Source organism: Phacochoerus africanus, chromosome 9 (genome assembly GCF_016906955.1).
Source record: "Phacochoerus africanus isolate WHEZ1 chromosome 9, ROS_Pafr_v1, whole genome shotgun sequence".
NCBI classification, from domain to species: domain Eukaryota; kingdom Metazoa; phylum Chordata; class Mammalia; order Artiodactyla; family Suidae; genus Phacochoerus; species Phacochoerus africanus.
The window spans coordinates 21,032,030-21,051,095 of NC_062552.1; the positions used below are offsets into that span (position 1 = coordinate 21,032,030).

The window sequence follows — 19,066 nt, forward strand, 5'->3', positions numbered from 1 at the left end:
ACACCCATCTGGAAAGCAAGAGCGTAACCCTGGAATCATATCCACGGAAGCCGAGGACGAGAAAGAAACTACAGGTGCATTCAGGAGGATTCAAATCAAGTTTCTCAAGTAAATGAGACTCGGCTTTTGGCCATCCCCAATAGTTCCTGACAATCCCCGCTCCGTTGAATTTTCCATCAGCTGACTCCGCTAGCCCTAGAAACAGGTTCTCCAGAGTTACTACGAATGAGCACTAAACTTTGCTATCTGGCTTCTTTTTTCCATACCACCGTCTGTGGACATAGACCACGAGGGGCGTGCATCCCTGTTAATTTCTCCATTCTGGTTCATTAAGTCTCGATTTCGATCAAGGGTATACAAATTATTTTTCTAAGGAAACATTAATAGGAGAAGAGACTATAATCATGACTGCAGGCTTAGATCTGGAATCCTTACAAAAGAACGAATATAATTGCTGCCTCTTTTTCTTCAGGGTCTGTGGAGTGCTAGATACCAGGTACTGTGCTATGTGCTTGGTACTGTTCAGAGCTAGTTCTGAAGAGGAGGACTCTTGGGCATTGCCAGAGTCCCATCACTTGCAGGAAAGCCATGTGCAGGCCCTCCTCCAACAACCTCTACATCTTCGATTGCCTCTTTGCCTGAAATTCCATCATTAGGAACATTTTTTAATGTTATTTTCTAATCTCAATGAAATTGGGGCAAGGTGATCAAAATTGAAATGGAAATGGAAAATAAAATTGAAATGGAGAATAGGAGACATTCTATTTAAGAAAATGACATGCTGTGCAGGCATGTTGAGCAGGTCTTTCCAAGACCCTTATAATACTCTTCTTTTTCACTGCAATCAGGGCTGACAAAAAAAGTGGATAACTTTCTGTAGGAAGAAACCCTCCACTTTTCTGAAACTCTTCCATATTACACAAAAAAGTTCAAAACTCAGGTGTTCCAAGAGTGTGCAGAAACCCATCATTTATCTCAAAACTTGGCTCAAAGTCAGACTTGTCTTGAGACTCACTACCATCTGGGTGTTGTCTCCTTACTCCTCCTTGGACAGAATCCATCCAGCTACAGAAGTCAATTTGGCCTCCACTCATCCTCCCGCCCCTGTCCCCTTGATTTTATTAGGAGTGCAGGTGTAGAATTGGAGCGAAAAAAGTAGCCCAATTCCACAACTCAGATTGAGCTTTGGAATGACTTGTGAACTGGGCGCGACTGGGAGCTTTCAACTATCAGCTGCGAGTTATAGTTTCCAATAGCATTGGATTAGGAATTAAAATTTCAACCACTTAGCTTCTTTCATGGAAGTAAAATGAAAATCAAGAATACTATCTTAGAATTCACATGGAAGTTTAACCAGTTGTTAAACTATTGACTCAACTCTAAACTTAACTGCTCCGAACTGAATTGCGTTCTTCACAAATCCAAATGTGACTGTATTTGGAATAAGAAAGTAAATAAGGTAAACGAAGTTTTTGTGGGAGGGGGGGCTTAAATGTTGTAAATGTATAACCCAAAGGATTTTAACCATTTATTAAACCTATGATACCAACTACCCAGATTAATTACACAGAACATATTCAATATCGAAAAAGACCGTTAAATTTCATCATCCTTTTTTTTTGGATTATACTTTTAAAAGTATTAATATTATCAGAATAGAAACCTTCTGTAGACATTATTTTAGGAATTCTAAAAAAGGCCATGAAGGCAGTCCTTCGATAGCTCAGTTGGTAGAGCGGAGGACTGTAGGTTACAGCATCGGAGTTGGTTATCCTTAGGTCGCTGGTTCGAATCCGGCTCGAAGGACAGGACTTTTGAAAACCTTAAATCAAAAAAGATAAACCATTCAAGTTGGATCTTTACCAAACGTATGCTCAATCTATATCTAGTAGAATTCACTGACGAAAACCGTTTCATCACTTTTGATTGAGCGGATGGGACAGCAAGAATAAGGGTGATGTCCTATCTACATTATGCCCTAGAGAGTGGGATAACGAATTAAAACACAAACCTTTAGTATTCAGAGGCATGAATTATCTAATATACTTCCATAATTACTAACCATATAAGCTTTAGAATATTTCCAGCAGGCTTCATGTTTGCCTCTATTTTTTAAATAGACCTATAGTTAAAACTATTAAAGATTATTTAAGGTATTTTAAGAAAAGCTCCCGCAGTTCCTTCGATAGCTCAGTTGGTAGAGCGGAGGACTGTAGATGGTTCATCGTGGTTATCCTTAGGTCGCTGGTTCGAATCCGGCTCGAAGGACTCACCTTTTTGAAAGGTTTGTCATCTTGATACTGAAGCCAGAGAGCTAAAGTTGAACACGGAGCCGTCCTTTATACTCAGAGATGATCTTGTATGACTGAGTAGCAAAGGCTCTCAACAGAAGTTGCTTCACCGAAGGTCCATGGGGTCGCTAAAGATGCAGTCTCTAGGAAGACTGCCTTTTCACTGAGTTGAGAAGGGGTTTATGGGGAATGAGAAGGTCGCCCCTAGCACAATATTTTCACCTTAATTTTTTTTTTTTTGGAGGTTCGGTGGCCCTTTAGAGCTCCCTGTTGAGACGTCTGTGAATATTTTATCAATGACAATTTCAAATAAGCCCAAGGAAGAGGTAACATAAATTATCCTCGTAGCCATCACACTGGCACAACTGACATCATCCACTCCCCCACCCCCATTCTTTGAGGCAATCCCAAGAGGTACTTTCATTTAATTGACTATTGCTTAATGTTTTGAAAACGTTGGTGTTAAGAATTAAAAGCGGGACCTAGTTTGCTCCTCTCATTGCCCTCTCCCCACTCCAAAAAAGAAGGCAACGAGATAGTTCTTGTCAATAAAATTAATGCAAGAGGCGTGTGAGAACTCGAAAGTCTACTTTATTATACCTTTAGACCATTCCATCAAAGAAAGCGGTGCCGCGTTAACTTTGTAAATATACTTGGAGGCCTGTCCAACAATGGCTGTTATCCTCAAACTCGTCCGCATTCCAGGGCCGGGCCCCTTGCAGTAGGCCCCAAGGGGACCCAGAGGACCCGCGGCACCTTAAGGATGAGGATTGCGCCCCCTAGTGGGCGCGTCACGGAGGTAATGAGCGGCCTCGGGTTTGGTGAAGGCACAGGTCTCAGGGCCCAGCCATCAGCTAGGTACAGCGTGGGCTGTGGCAGTTCTTGTGATGAATGGCTTCAACGCACAGTGAAAATCAGTCTGTGATCTAAGGGCAAACCTTTTGTCAGGGAGGGGAAATGTCCCTCTCTACTCCTCTTGAGATCTTGTGCTTGGACACGCCACAATAAAATTGACACTAGATATTAACAGGAGAGAAAGAAACAATTTTAATTCATGAGCCTGGAGGTCTCATAGAAATGGCACCTAAGAAGTGGCCAAAGCAGACAGCTTTTACACTTTTTAGACAAAGAAACAATAAATTTATGAGGAACTGACAGGATAGAGAAACGCTGGTTCCCAATTAGTGAAGACTCTAAGTAGAATTTGGACTTGGGGTACTAAATTAAAGTACGGTTTATGCATCCTTAGCCAAGTATTCTCTCTCTCTGGTGATAATGGTGTCCTTCTACCACCAAATGCAGGGAGTGCACATTTCACATGAGAGATTTATTTCCTGCTTTCAGGGAAACAGAAAGAAGTGTTAGAGAATTCCCCTTGTATTGACCATGTCTTCAGTAACATTAATTCAAAATAACCAATATGCCATTCAGGCACATTTTGGGGTGGCCCACCCTGGGCCCCCAAACCGTGAAAATAAGTCCCAGAGAGAATAAAGCTCGGTGATCCAGGCGGGGGCCTAAATCAGGACCATGTACACATTTGACGACAGGTATTTGTAACGTAAGTATAAATATGAATCATGTATCAATACAAACGTAAAACAGACACCAAATAAGTTTTTTTAAAAAGAAATAATCGTCATGCATTCAAAATTTTTAGACATCTTACAAAATCAAATTTTATTTTTGTCTTTTTGCCTTTTCTAGGGCCGCACCCGCGGCATGTGGAGGTTCCCAGGCTAAGGGTCTAATCGGAGCTGTCGCCGCCAGCCTACTCCAGGGCCACAGCAACGCGGGCTCCGAGCCGCGTCTACAACCTACACCACAGCTCAAGACAACGCCGGATCCTGAACCTACTGAGCAAGGCAAGGGATCAAACCCGCAACCTCATGGTTCCTAGTTGGCTTCGTTAACCACTGCGCCACGATGGGAACTTCACAAAATCAAATTTAAAAATAAATTTTTTTAAACTAATAGCTCACAAATGAAAATTTCAAAAATGTAATCAGATTTCCAAAACTTATATTTCCAAGGTTAGGTTACATTTTCAAAACTTCAATTTGAAATCTTCAAATCCCTAAGTTAAATTTTGAAAAATAATTAAAATTTCAAAACTCAATTAATTAATTTAAAAAACTGAAATTTAAGTAAACTTTACAAATTGCGTCATCCCCCAACCTGAGTCGCACCCGAGCCCCTTGGGTAAAATACTATGTTGTGTTATTGCTAGAACACAAAGAGTCCTCCAAAATTTCCGGAAGAGCCCTCCTCATCCCATCTTTTTACATTTCACCAAGGAGTTCTGTACTGTAAGTTGTACTTGGTGGTCTACCTCTCCAGTTCTGCCTCTTCAGCTCAGGAGTCAAGTCATCTTGCCTCTCCTAATCCTCTGATGCTGTTCCCTTGCTTCGAATCTCCCGGCTGACCCCGGACCCACTTCCGCCGTCGCCGTTAGGCCTGGAACCGCCTGTTCCGAACAATCCTGTTCTTTCATTTGCCAACCCCTGGACAAACCCCGCCCCCTCGACGCAGGACGTCGTAAACGGTGCGCGTCAGAGGCGCGGCGCCTTACGGCTGTCTTGGCTTTACTTACCTGCAAGCATGGAGGCAGAGGAGTCGAATAAGGAAGCGGCTGTGTTGGAGCCTGTGGAAGGGAACGACCAGAAACCAGAAGCAGAGGAGGAATCTGAAGAAACGGCTGGCGGCAACAAGAAACGGGTAGTGCCGGGTATTGTGTACCTGGGCCACATCCCACCCCGGTTTAGGCCTTTGCACGTACGGAACCTTCTTAGCGCCTACGGCGAGGTCGGGCGTGTGTTTTTCCAGCCAGAAGGTAAGTGCTGAGGCAGTGGTGATGAGGGGTGGAGGGTGATGCTTGCAGATGGTGAGCACACAGTGCGTGTCCTGTTGCCTCGGCTGCGCGGATCCCAGGCACGAACCGAGCCGGGGCCCCGCGTGTGGCTTTTTTAGTAAATAGGTAGTGCACACTTTCCTTAGGAGGTGGGCCTGAGGTGTGGTTAGCGCAGTATGACTAGTTGAGCCTTAGTTTTCGAATAGCTAACTTTTAGATTTTAATTTCGGCTTCCCCAATCCCTCTTTCCCGAGACGAATTTACCAGTTTGTTAAATGGGTATAGCCTGCAGTAAAATCCCAGTGGCTTTTTCACAAAACTGAACATAACCCTTTGCCATCGCGGTCCAGGTCAAGAGACGGTATACGTACGGTCAGCCGTCTGCAACTTCTTATAACCCTAAATTGGAAATAGGGTTAGAGGGCCATGCTGGTTTTATATAGAATGTTCAGGGCAGATCTGATTAAGGAGTTGACATCTGAGCAAAGGATTGAATTAGACAAGGGAGAAAGGGTGGACCTTTCAGTTCTCCTTTTCTGAGCAAAGATCTTGGGGTGGGATCCTGGCCCTTGGGCAGATTTGGAGACTTCGGCAAGTGGAAGGTGCAATTGAGTGGGTGCTGCGTCGGCTTGCTTGACCACTGCTCTCCCTTTGGCTCGCAGACGGCTTCGTGAGGCGCAAAAAGAAGGCAGCAGCAGCCTCCACCACGGGAGGGAAAAAGCGTTCCAAGTACAGCAAGGACTACACCGAGGGCTGGGTGGAGTTCCGGGACAAGCGAGTAGCCAAGCGTGTGGCGGCCAGCCTGCACAACACGCCCATGGGCTCCCGCAGGCGCAGTCCCTTCCGTTATGACCTGTGGAACCTCAAGGTGAGGGCATTGGCTTGTCTACCCCACAGCTCATACTCCTGCCTTCCCAGCCCCAGCCCTTGGACCTCTATAACCTCTCGGTGGGCCTGTTCCTCCCATCTCTTCTCCATCTCTGACCTGCCCTACCCAGATCTTCTCTTGTTTTCCTGTCCACAGTACCTGCACCGTTTTACTTGGTCCCACCTCAGCGAGCATCTTGCCTTTGAGCGCCAGGTGCGCAGGCAGCGCCTGAGGGCGGAGGTTGCCCAGGCCAAACGTGAAACTGACTTCTATCTTCGAAGTGTGGAGCGTGGACAGCGTTTCCTTGCTGCTGATGGGGACTCTACCCGCCCGAATGGCTCCTGGGCCTTCGCCCAGCGTCCTACTGAGCAGGAGTTGAGAGCCCGGAAAGCAGCTCGGCCAGGAGGACGTGAACGGGCTCGCCTGGCTAATGCTGAGGACCAGGCCCGCTCCAATCGAGGGCTTCTTGCCAGGATCTTTGGAGCCCCTGTACCCTCAGAGAGCTTGGAGGACTCCTCTCTGGTCAGGAACTCTTGAGGGGCAGGGAGGCTTCTTCCACCTCTTAGCCCAGCCCTGCATCCTGTCTACATGATATTTACTACCCAGGTGGACATTTTATTGTGTTTCTCAGCAGGAGTCTCTGATGCGTGCTCAGGCATAGGAGTGTTGTGAGCCTCCCCAAACTCCTGTACATGCCTGGCTGAGGCACTTAGTTCCTACTAGCATGATTATAACTACTGTAGACGCCTGTTTTGTCTTGTTTGATTCTTAGCTGCCTGCCTCCTGCCCATCGAAGCCCTCTAAAAATCCTACTTTCTGGCTCCAGAAAGAGCTCTTGCTTTGAGCTAGAGTGATAATGGCTGGTCTAGACAGCTGTTTACCAGCCACAGGTACTGGGTAGCAATGATATCCTTTTTATTTAGAAAAGACTAATAGGGACAGGGACTAATGAGGTAGGAGTGGCGTGGGTGACACCTTCCAAATGTATTTATAGAAAAGAAAAAAGTATATATTTGATATGCCTTTGTAGTTTATAGGGGGTGGGGATGGTCATTGGATAAGTTCCACCTTCTTTCTGTGTACTAGTCACTCACCTTCACGCCATGTCCTGGTCTGAGAGTCTCCCCCACTCCCCAACCTTTTCTATCTAATCACTTTCATAGGCCATGTTGTTAATCATTATCGATTTCAGCATTTACTAAATCACTGTGTGAGGGTATAGAGTGACAGTGGGTAATAACACATGGCCCTTCCACTAAAAAAAGACAGGTGTTTAAGAAATAAGTATACAGAAGTACTACAGATACCATGGTAGATGTGCATAAGGGGTAGAGTGGGGCCATGGGAGGGAATGGTTGGCTTTGTCTGGGAAGTTAGGCAGTGCTCTCAATGTGTTGTTGATTTCTGATCATTCTTCTGAGATAGGTCAGTGTTCACCATGTTTTTCAGATCATTCCTGAAAGGTGAACTGAAGTCTGTAAAGGCCTAGTGTACTCTTAACATTATAAACAAAACTCTGTGGATGGAGTGTTGGGTTCAAACCATTGTAAAGACAGGGAATGCCTAAGAGGTAGTCGTGCACAAATGATGCCCATCTGGTGCGCTTATACATGCTGCCTCTGCTTAGACAAGAGAGGGGTGACAATCATGCAGAGCAGCTCTGGAGGTGACAAAGAATCCCCGTAAGCCACTAAGAGGAACTGAAAACTGAGGTGTCATGACCAACTAAGAAAAGTCTGCGAACAGCCTTATAATAGATTAAAACTCTGGTCAGTATTCAGGCTTTTAAGTTTATAGAAAATGTTAGAGTGAGAATAAATAATTTGAGTTTTGCTTGTGCTGTGTTTTCTTACTTTTTTTTTCTTCACTGTCATCAATGTAATTATCCGTACGGTCTTTGGATGAAGTGGATTCATCCACTTTGGCTCTAAAATAACTTAGCCATGTTAAGATCTCAATTTGACAGGTGTAATATATTCAGGAGAATAAAGATGACCATACAATTTAAAAAAATTATGGTTTGCTTGGTGTAAATTTCTCATAATCTATATGCCTTTCATACCCAGTGCACAAACACATCTGTGTAATCTTAAACCCTCATTTTAGGAATTTTTTTTTTTTTTTTGGTCTGCATTCATGGCACATGGAAGTTCCCAGGCCAGGGACTGAACTTCTGCCACAGCAGTGACAATGCTAGATCCTTCACCTGCAGAGCCACCAGGGAACTCTTCATCCTAGGAATTTGATATTCTTGTTTCTGTGTTCATTTCTTGTGAGTTTGTTCCATGTGGATTGTTGTGATGTCTTCCAGGTAAACCAGGAAGATCCAGTTTCAGAATTTGACAAGCTGTCATACTCATTTATTCAAAGTTCTGAATGCCCACTCTCATCTTTGCTAGATAAAGAGAATGCCAAGCTGAAGAAACTTCTTCCCCTTAAGTTGCTAACAGCTTCGAAAGTAAAACACATAAGAGGCTTAATAATTCCTTGAATGAATGAAATTGTACTCCCAAGCTGGTTGACATCATTAGTTATTGGTACATTCAAGATCAACATTTCCGGCTTAAGTTTAAACAGTTATGCACAAAGAGCTCATCCCTGCAGCCATGTAAACTGGGTAAGTCACAGGTGGGGTGAGAAATGAAGATGGGTGAACTGAAATCTTGCTTCCCTCAATTCTAAGCCCTTTGAAGGCAGGAAAATGCCTTTTGTATACTTACAATTTTGTACCCGTTGGAACAGCACTTTGTGTGTGTGTTTGTATCTTTTTAGGACCACACCTGCAGCATATGGAAGTTCCTAGGCTAGGGGTCAAATCAGAGCTGCAGCTGCTGACCTACACCACAGCTCACAGCAACACTGGATCCTTAACCCACTGAGCAGGGCCAGGGATCGAATCCAAGTCCTCATGGATACTGGTCGGGTTCATTACTGCTGAGCCACAACAGGAACTAGTTTTTTTTCCATATGATTTAACTTGTTTAATAACCATGTAAAATCATATTATCCCTACATTTCCAGATACCACACAATTTGCCACATCATATTTTTTCCAACATCTTTCCAGGTTATTTTCCCCAGGTGAATATCGTAAGTGCTCATTTTATGAATCTCAGAGTGAAGAGGTACTGCACATATGAATAGATTAATACCAAAAGCTGCAAACTGGGTGATTTAACTCCACAACTATTCCCTACACAATTAGTCTAAGTTATGAATCTATTGGTGCAATGAATTTTGTGAGTCAATTTAGTTCCACACTGTCTGAGAAGCTGAGACCCTACATTTGCCAGAAATAGAGTAAATCAGTAAGAGGAAGGGGATCCTACTTAAAAGAGTAAGAGAGCTTGAACAGGGTGTGTCCAAGTGTGTGAGTTATTCCTAAAAACATCCAAAAGTCACAGAGCACTCTGCCTGGGTTTGCTTTTCCATGATTCTTCATATCTCTAGAAGTTGTCTTGCTGTTATTACTACTGTCTTGCTGTCCCCTTGAAGGTGAAAACCTTTTGTGTAAGCTTCAAGGATGTGCCCTGTTGCCCCAAGAGAGTTAATGTTTCAGCAGAGTGCTTGAGGTCCAGTTGCAGTTGTTCCCTGACTTACAATTGTTATACTTAAAATTTTTCAACTTTTGGATGGTACATTCAGTGGAAACTAGTTCCAATTCTGAATTTTGATCTTTTCCCTGTGGTGTCACTCCTTCCTGGTGCTGGGCAGCCACTTAACCAGAAGGGTGTTTTTCACTTTCACTACAGTATTCAATAAATTATATGAGATAGTCAACAGTTTATTATGAAATAGGCTTTTTATTAGATGATTTTGCCCAACTGTAGGCTGATGTAAGTGTTCTGAACACATTTAGGTAGGCTAAGTTAAGCTATGCTGTTCAGTAAGTTTGGTGTATTTAATACATTTTCTAAATACAGATGTTCTCAGCTGAGATGGGTTTATCGGGTGTAACCATTTCCTCAGTAGAGGAAGATCTATATTAGATTTCCAAACCTTTAAGGGGTAGTCCTGCCACCGATTCACAGCAAAAGTGGTAATTTTATTCCTTTTTAGTAAACTAAGTCCACCACACTCACGTCCACACAAAACTGAGACACTAACTATTCAACCAGAGGAATGAAGTGGAAAGAAATGGGTTAAACTGTGCTTTTCTAGGCTCTAATTTAAAAAACAAAAAAAACCATCCTGAATACTCCTGAGACTTGTACTAAGCTGCCTACCTGCTCTCTCAGGCTGAAGACACTCAGGAGGATGGGCCACAGCAGTGACCTGAGCCACTTCTGTGACAACACAGGATTTTTAACCCACTGAGCCACCAAGAAACTCCAAGATTATTTTATATATACATGGAGAGAGAGAGAATAAACAACCTAATGAAAAATGTCTTGCATTTCTTGGCATACATTTTACTCCAGCACCATTTGAATATTCAAGGCAGAACTTTAAAATGAAGCACTCCTTACCATGGGAATAAAGAATAAGACAAGGAGTCCAGAGCTATGGCTTTCAAGTAATTTAGTGTGAAAGTGCCCTAAAATAGAATTTTACTCACCTAAAAGAATAGAAAATAGAAAGAAAACAAGCCTCCCCGAGCCCTTTTCAAGGAACAATGTGCTTTACTTGGCTTTTGCGATTGTTATTTGTTTGCTCTCAACTCCTTTTCCAATTTTCTGTAAACAGGGCATTTTTGGGACCCCTTGCCAGTTGGCTTGCAAGTAAATTTGGTCCAGAGGCAACACAGTAGGGAGAAGGCTAACAGAGGGGAAAGGCCACATAAACCTGGCGATGCCCCTGCAGCCACATGGCACACCCCCAGCCACTTTCAGCAGTTCTGGTAGCAGGTGGACTGTGGTTGCCCAGTGCTTCCCAGGTCAGTGCACTCCAGCGAGTTCTCACTCCATCCGCTACAGATTAGTACTTGAGAGCCCTTTTTGTTTTTCCCTTTGCCTCCAATTCCATTGAGTGATGTATCATTGATGATTAACCAGGCCCTTATGGATGGACCCTTAGCTTCTGCTAAGTCATTATTTTTCTTTTCAATATTGCAATGAATAACCTTGACATGGGTCCATTTTGGTTGCAGAAATACAGTAGTATATACATTTCCAGAAGTGGAATTGCGGAGTAATTTTGGTAGAGAATGTCAAAATACCTTTTATGAAAAGTCTAAGGCCATCGTTTCATTACGCTAGGAAACTTGGGTGATTTAGGAAAATACCAAAGTCACTGTAAACCAGCTATCCCCATAGAGCCTCCACCACCCTCCTTCGCGGTCCAAGGTCTGACCCAAGCAGTCGATTCTGACAGAGGCGACCCCAGCTCCGTGTGAAGAACAAGCTTTGCAGGGCCTTGGCCAAGTGGTCCGCGGCTGCTCTCGGCGGGTGGACTCTACTGGATGAATTAACACAGGGGAGGGAGATGGAGTCTGGAAAGAAAATGAGAAAATATGTCCTAAATGAAGGGCCTGCACTCATATCTGATGGCTTGTTCGACGAACCGCATTCCAAAGACGACGCGAAGAGACCTGTTAGATTTTCATTTAATTTGTCAAAATTACCAGAAATTGATATTGTCAGACACAAATCTGGGAAGTAAGTAAAACCTCTGGGAAGCTCCTGAAGAGTTTCCTAACTTCCGGAAAACCCTAACCGTCCCTGGGTGGGCTTGAACCACCAACCTTTCGGTTAACAGCCGAACGCGCTAACCGATTGCGCCACAGAGACAGGAGTACTGAAATGTGTGTTTTCCAACAATATTAGTTTTTATTTTTTCAGTGTAAATTGTGTAATATATTCTATAAATGAATTTTGTGGGCTGTATCCACTGAAAAAAACTTCCCTCAGGTCTTGATTTTTATTGTTCCTACATTAATGATGTGTTTTAAAAATAAAGGTCTTAATAATACAGATATGATTCTTAGAGAGGAAAATCAGAGTGTTGATTGGGTGGGGAACGCGACCCGTTGACTGTTTATCCTATTAAGTGTGAGCATAATCTAAGGAAAGCCATCTGGACAGAATTTATTCTCTGTTCAATGAGAGAGATTTTGGCTAATAATTCACTTGATATAGAACCGCCTGGAAGGATTCCTTATACATTAAATGGTAAGGATACCAGCAAGAGCAACTGAAGAGGCGGAAATCATTTAGGGAATTTGTTGCAAGTTTCCTCAATGGATCCTAACTATCGGATAAAAGGGTACTTCCTAGGAAGCAGGATATTTCTATGCTACCAAAGTAGCATCACAGAGATCACTTGTTAATTGCAAAGACTAAAATCTTTACAAAGATTTACCCTAGGGATCAAATGTAGCATCATTAATAATGGGGCAAATTAACATTATGTGTTTCCTGATGAAGTCACAGGAAGCGCACAGCTTCAACCACAGTGGCAGTCTGACCAAAAAGTTTTAACTCAGATGCAGTCAGACCTTTAGACATAACTTCTACCCTATAGTTTCTTCATATAGCTACTGCTGTGTAAAAAAGACTAAAAAAATCAGTGGTTGTGTCACTCAGAGTTCTCCAGAGAAGCAGAACATTTATACTAAATCTCATCTCATCCTACCTCCCTCACTTTCACATCTGTATCTCCATCTCTCTATCATTTCTCTATAGAGAAAATACAATGTGCAAAGAAGAGCATGATAAATTATGTGTGAAGAAACACTGAAGATCGTGGTCTAAAAGCAGCATTGTTAGTTTCAAGGTTATGGGAGGGAGGGAGGGAGCAGGAAATCACTAAATGCTTCAGTAGCTGAGGCAGATATAGGTGCCCAAGGAAAAAAAAGAATAGTTAGAAAACATCCATTCATTTTTATTCCCAAAAATATGTAAAAATACGTTGCCCATACAATAAAGGTTGGAAATAACACTTTAAAATCTTTGCAGCAGGGTAACTTAGAGTAGGAGAACTCACATAAGCACACAAATTCAGTATAAAAATGTGTATTTATCTCATACATTCTAGTTGTGTATTGCACTTTGGCATGTTCGGGTTGGGACTCTGCAAAACATTTCTTCTTTGCTGGTTGGTTTTCCCTTAAATTCTGTCACTAGATGGCGCTAGGAGACCGTACTCTGATACTTTTTTTTTTTTTAATGGCAAAAGCTTTCTGCTCTGCACTGTTCCATTAACAACACATTGTTCCATTCTCTAGATTTTAAAACACACCTTCAGATCCAGGTTTATTGCATCCTCAGAGGTACTGTCATCACCTGAGATGTGTCCCCTTCCTCAGCTGAGTCCCAGCTCCACAAGATCATATGCTAGGAGTTCCTGAGGTACTAACCTCAGCCAGGAAACCGTGCCCCACTTCCCCCAACCCCCAAAGTCTAAGCCCAACTTTCCAGGTTCTTGTTTCTAACCTTCTGGTTTCTGGTATTTTTTTTCTTTACAGCATATATATCATCTGGGGAGAAATTCAATTTCTAAAATTTTCTATAGAGCTCAAGTTCACTTAAACCATTTTTTAAACACAGAGACTGCGAACTGATGGAGAAATACAAAGCTGGGTTTCACCAAAAACCTTGGAAACCTGGGAAGCACATTGGCCATTTAACTCCTCTTTTAATTTTACACCAGAGATTTCCCAATGAGAGACAATGTTTCCCACTTCCACCACCTAGACCACGTTACAATAACCGCATGTAGTTTTCATCATCAAACTCCATTGTGGATTCATGAAGTTTTTGAAAAGTACAAAAATTTAACAGAAAAAAATCTCACTCAAGTCTAACCAACAAGGCAGCCATATCTGGTGCACTTCCTTGTCTTTTGACAGCATTCTGATCACTGCTGCTAAGTGTGTGTTAGCTAGTACAAGTACAATCCTTATTTTCCATGGATGAGAGACTCTCCAGAGAGATCGTCTGAGTCCAGGATCCTGAATCTCCCAGTTGAGCTCATGACAGTTGCCTAAGGAGACTGTAGCAAATATACATACTCAGGGAGTTCAAAAGATATAGATGTAACTTATGTGTTAGATACAAACTAAACCAGAGCCAAAAGTCACAGCAAGTGGGAGCTTTTTCTCTTGGGTCAGCAAAATGAAAATTTAAGATTTGAAAAAAGAGGCAATAAAAATTAATTAAGGCAGTAAGAATGGTGTTCAAGAATAGAAAGCATTATTGAGCATTGGAGGCAGTTATGTCAGGAAGTATCAGAACTCATGAGTGAGAATGAAAAAGTGAATAAAATCTACATATAATGCAAGCACTTTTATTCTTTGTATACCGACATCTCTCTTTTCTCTACCAATTTAATGCCTCCTGAGGTCACAGGAATTTTTAAAAACAGTTTTTTAAAAATGGTTTGCTAAAGTAAGGAATTTTTAAAAACAGGTTACAGAAGTTCATCCTGAACTTCTGCAGCCTGTGAAATGTCAGCAGGAGCTCAATGGGTGGCATCCTGGGGATGCTGTTCTCTTTCAAACTGGATTTTGTCTCTTTGGGAATTCCATGCTCTTTGTGAGCTATGCTCATATTTTCATCGTATCAGACAGAGACCCAGCTGCCTTATAATAACGTACTTATCCGTGGTTCATATGTTACTATTTTGTACTATAGGAATCCCTGAGTAAGGAGCAGCTTTGGACTTCAGAACGCTCATGGGTGACATTTTAGGTAAGACAAATTCTTAACTACACAGAGTGTCAGGTGGCCTTTCCATCTGTTTGACAAGTCTTTTAAGCATTCTTCAGGCCATTATCATTAGTCCTGGTAGCTCTCACTGGGCAGCATTCAAAGCCATTGCACATCCTTTACTCCTTTTTATTCATTTGGATATTTAATCTATTCATATCTTCTAATTTATTAATCTCAATTACAGCCTTAAGGAAAGGGTGTCTATCCTGTGTCATTGCCAAATCTTGCTTTATTTCGGGATTGGACCACCTAAGTATGTAATTCTTTCTCACATTCATGGTTCTTTGTGCTGGACCAGTGGGTATATGATGCTTTGTCTCTACAGACATCATAAGCAGATACGGCATCTTCACAGGTCAAGCACACATTTCAAAATGAACCCTGAGATAAGAGCAATTAAAAAGATAATCAACTTGACTCTGCTCTTCATCTCGCTCTATAAGCTTTATATGACTTTTTCCTTTAGTCAAGGTTATTTTTCAAAAAGTGATCCTCTGTTCTTGAATGCTAAGTTCATTGGGGTGAGTTTTGCCTTATTAAGCCCTGTGATACTTCTCAGCAATGACAACAAATTCCGCAGATTTTGGTCATCTGTTTTTTTCTTTTTAAAATTTTTTTAAATTGATTTTTTATTACTCAATGAATTTATTACATTTGTACTTGTACAATGATTATCACAATCCAGTTTTATAGGATTTCCATCCCATAACCCCAGCGCAACCCCCCACCCCCCAAACTGTCTCTTTTGGAGACCATAAGTTTTTCAAAGTCTGCGAGTCAGGGTCATCTGTTTTTAAGAAAAGTAGAAAATGATGGCTAAAAAAATAAAGTTCAGCAGTCATAATGATACTGCATAAGAATAAATGCCAAGCAATGATGAAACACTGTCAACCAATTTATTAAAAAACAAATTATAACTATTCCAATTAATAAACAATGGAAGTTATGTTCATCTACATTTTCTTGCCTTTAGAAAAATAAATTTTAAGAACACAAGCAGAAAAATAATAATCCACTTGATAATCAAAAATATTGAAATAATTACTCTAGGTGAAAAAAGCCAATCCCAAAATGTTACAGAAAACTGTATGATTCCACATATATGGCATTCTTAAAATAACAAAATTATATAAATAGAGAATAGTTTAGTGTTTTCCGTAGGTAAAGATGAGGTGGTAAGGTGGGTTGATCAAAGGCCACATGAGGGATCTTTGTGGTTTTGAAGATGCTTTATATCTTGACTGTATCAATGTCAATATTCTGGTTGTATTATTGTACTCTAGTTTTACAAGATATTACTTATCACTGTGAGAAACCAAGATGTCTCTGTATTATTTCTGATGATTTTATATGAATATGAATGTCAAAATAAAAAGCAATTAAAAACTTATATATTACAATGCATTGGTAGTTTCAAAAAAAAAAGAGGGACAGAAAAGGAGGAGAAATGTTATATGTCACTGTGATGCTGATGTCACCAAAGGAAAATCCTAACAGCTCAATTTTTTTTTTTTTTTTTTGCTTTTTAGGGCTGCCCCCGAAGCATAGGGAGGTTCCCAGGCTAGGGGTTGAATCAGAGGTACAGCTGCCAACCTACACCACAGCCACAGCCACAGCCACAGCCACGCGGGATCTGAGATGCATTTGTGACCTATACCGCAGCTCACAGCAACGCCAGATCCCTGCCCGCTGAGTGATGCCAGGGATCAAACCCACGTCCTCATGGATACTGGTCAGATTTGTTTCTGCTGCAGCACAACGGGAACTCCCTGACAGCCCAATTTTTAAAAGGGTCAAAGATCTAAATAGACACCTCACCAGAGGATATGTAGATGGAAAATTAGCTTATAGAAAGACATCCATCTCGTTTGTCATTAGGAAACTGAAAATTAAAACGATAATGAGATACCACTTCATACCTATTAGAATGACTAAAATCTGAAACATTGACAATACCAAATGCTGACAAGAATATGAAGCGATAAGGATTTTCATTCTTTGCATACGGGAATGCAAAATTGTACAGCCACTTGGAAGATAATTTGTTCATTTTTTATAAAGCTAAACAGTGTGAACATATGATGCAGTCATCTTGCCCTTTAGCATTTATCCAAGTGACTTATAAACATGTGTTCACACAAAACCCTGCACACATAGATGTTTGTAGCACCTTTATTCATAACTGTCACAATTTGGAAGCAACCAAAATGTCCTTCATTAGGTGAATGGAATGACAAACTGTGGCACAACCAGTCAGTGGAATATTATTCAGGGCTAAAAGGAAAGGAGCTATCAAGTCATGAAAAGACATAGAGAAATCTTAAATGCACACTACTAAATGGAAGACACCAATCTTAAAAGGCTTCTCTATGATTCAATATATATAACATTTGGGAAAAGGCAAGACTACAGAGAGAGTAAAAAGATCAGTAGTTGCCAGGAAGGGGCATAAATTTACCTTTTTTTAACTTTTCTGAATCTGTGCTTTTGGTTTCAAGTTGGCGGACTCACAGCCTAGACCTAGGCCCAACTATATTCTATATTATAATTTTTTCAGTAGCTTCATAAGTCTTCTAATAGGATAATACACCCAATGCAAAAGCTCACCTGCCAAATGCCAACAGGAATACACCTAGAGTTAAATGAAGTTAGATTTATTTAGCTTTCTGAGGCAGGTGAGGATGTACCCCAGCGGACACTTGAGAACATTTCAGTAGGGAAGATATGGGAGGGCTATTTGCTTGTTTTTTATATATACATAATATATAGATATTAATATGTACATATTAAAATATATGTGTGTACTTGATGTTAAATCAGGTGGGTTTTTGTTTTTCATAAATAAATGTGCAACAGAGAGAGTAGTTATGAGGGGGGAAAAATTCCTGTAAACCATTATCGAACTTATTCTCTAGATTTCGCCTTCCCCAGCACCTCTCTGAATGCTTTGGCCACGTCTTTGTTGCGGAGGCTGTATATAAGGGGATTCAGCATGGGAGTGAGAATGGTGTAGAAGGTTGACACCATCTTGTCCTGGGCTGGGGACCGATTGGACGTGGGCCTCATATATATGAACATAGCTGCTCCATAATACATCCCCACGACGACAAGGTGGGAACTACAGGTGGTGAACGCCTTGTGCCGACCCTCCCCAGAACTCATGCGAATGACAGTTGTGATGACCCGTGTGTAGGAGATGATGATGAGTGACAAAGGGAAGAGGAGCATTACCACACAACAGATAAAAATGAGGGTTTCAAAGGTGGAAGTATCCGTGCACGAGAGACGTAGGAGTGCTGGGACATCACAGAAGAACTGGGATATTTCTCGGGAGCCACAGTAGGAGAAGGACAGAGTAGCAGCTACATCGACGATCCCATCAAAGACCCCAAGGATCCATGAAGAGGCAGCCAGGAGCCCACAAACGTTCCAGTTCATGAGCTGGGGGTACTGAAGAGGGTAGCAGATGGCAGCATAGCGGTCATAGGCCATGACAGCCAATAGGAAGCACTCAGCTCCAAGGAGGGACACATAAAGGAATATCTGGGTTTCACATCCTGCTACAGAAATGGACTTCCTGCCAGACAGGTAGTTGCAGGCCATTTTGGGCACCGTGGTGCAGATGAGCATGAGGTCCATGAGGGAGAGTTGGCTGAGGAGGCAGTACATGGGGGTGTGGAGCCGGCGGTCCAGGTAGATGAGGAGAACCATGACAGTGTTTGCCAAGAGAGCCACTGTGAAGATGCCCAGCACCAGCGAGAAGAGAAAGATGTGAGTGGGCGTGTGGCTAAAAATTCCCATCAAGATGAAGTCAGAGCTAGCCGTCTGATTCTCCCATTCCATGATGAATATTTTCTTCCTCTAGAGCCATAAGAAGTTATAAATGTCAACTCTTTGTGTAGTCACTTACTCAGTATCTACTCCTCTGTGTGTGCTACTCTGGTAAAGCAACATACACGATATGGTCAGGACTGGAACAGGATGAGCAGAGACTCTGCAGGCAGGTGGCATTAACCACACTCAAGCTCTGCCTCTACCAACCTGCATGTCCTCTGACCAGATACTTCTCTGTGCGCCAGTTTTCTTCCTTTTCAAGGCCGAAATAGCTTATTCATTCATTCATTCATTCATTCGTTTATTGTTTTGTAGGGCCGCACCTGTGGCAAATGGTAGTTCCCGGGCTAGGGGTCCAATTGGAGCTACATTGCTAGCCTACACCACACCACAGGCACAGCAATGCCAGACCCCTGAACCACTGAGCAGGGCCAGGGGTTGAACCCTTATTCTCATGGATACTGGTCAGGTTCGCTACCTTTGAGCCACAAAGGGAACTTTGCTTTTCATTTTATTTTTGGCCACACCCTATGGCATGTGGAAGTTACCTGGCCTGGGATAAAACCCACAC

The 19,066-nt window shown here is 42.2% G+C and overlaps 2 protein-coding genes and 3 non-coding genes across 5 annotated transcripts; 3 read left to right on the forward strand and 2 right to left on the reverse strand.

Moving 5' to 3' along the window:
* The first annotated feature begins 1,712 nt into the window (after nt 1–1,712).
* TRNAY-GUA (transfer RNA tyrosine (anticodon GUA)) lies at nt 1,713–1,806 on the forward strand. The gene is made up of 2 exons: nt 1,713–1,749; nt 1,771–1,806. It is a non-coding gene; the product is annotated as a tRNA-Tyr (tRNA).
* A 373-nt stretch (nt 1,807–2,179) lies between these two features.
* TRNAY-GUA (transfer RNA tyrosine (anticodon GUA)) lies at nt 2,180–2,268 on the forward strand. The gene is given in 2 exon segments: nt 2,180–2,216; nt 2,233–2,268. It is a non-coding gene; the product is annotated as a tRNA-Tyr (tRNA).
* A 2,586-nt stretch (nt 2,269–4,854) lies between these two features.
* Nucleotides 4,855–7,845, forward strand: ABT1 (activator of basal transcription 1). Its single transcript, XM_047796893.1, has 3 exons — nt 4,855–5,124; nt 5,805–6,010; nt 6,167–7,845. Exons 1-3 carry the CDS (start codon nt 4,893–4,895, stop codon nt 6,545–6,547), a joined length of 819 nt encoding a protein of 272 aa, XP_047652849.1. The 5' UTR covers nt 4,855–4,892; the 3' UTR covers nt 6,548–7,845.
* A 3,820-nt stretch (nt 7,846–11,665) lies between these two features.
* Nucleotides 11,666–11,739, reverse strand: TRNAN-GUU (transfer RNA asparagine (anticodon GUU)). Its single transcript has one exon. It is a non-coding gene; the product is annotated as a tRNA-Asn (tRNA).
* Nucleotides 11,740–17,565: 5,826 nt separating this feature from the next.
* LOC125136183 (olfactory receptor 2M3-like) lies at nt 17,566–18,504 on the reverse strand. The gene has a single exon (XM_047796886.1). It carries the CDS (start codon nt 18,502–18,504, stop codon nt 17,566–17,568), a length of 939 nt encoding a protein of 312 aa, XP_047652842.1.
* Nucleotides 18,505–19,066: the final 562 nt, after the last annotated feature.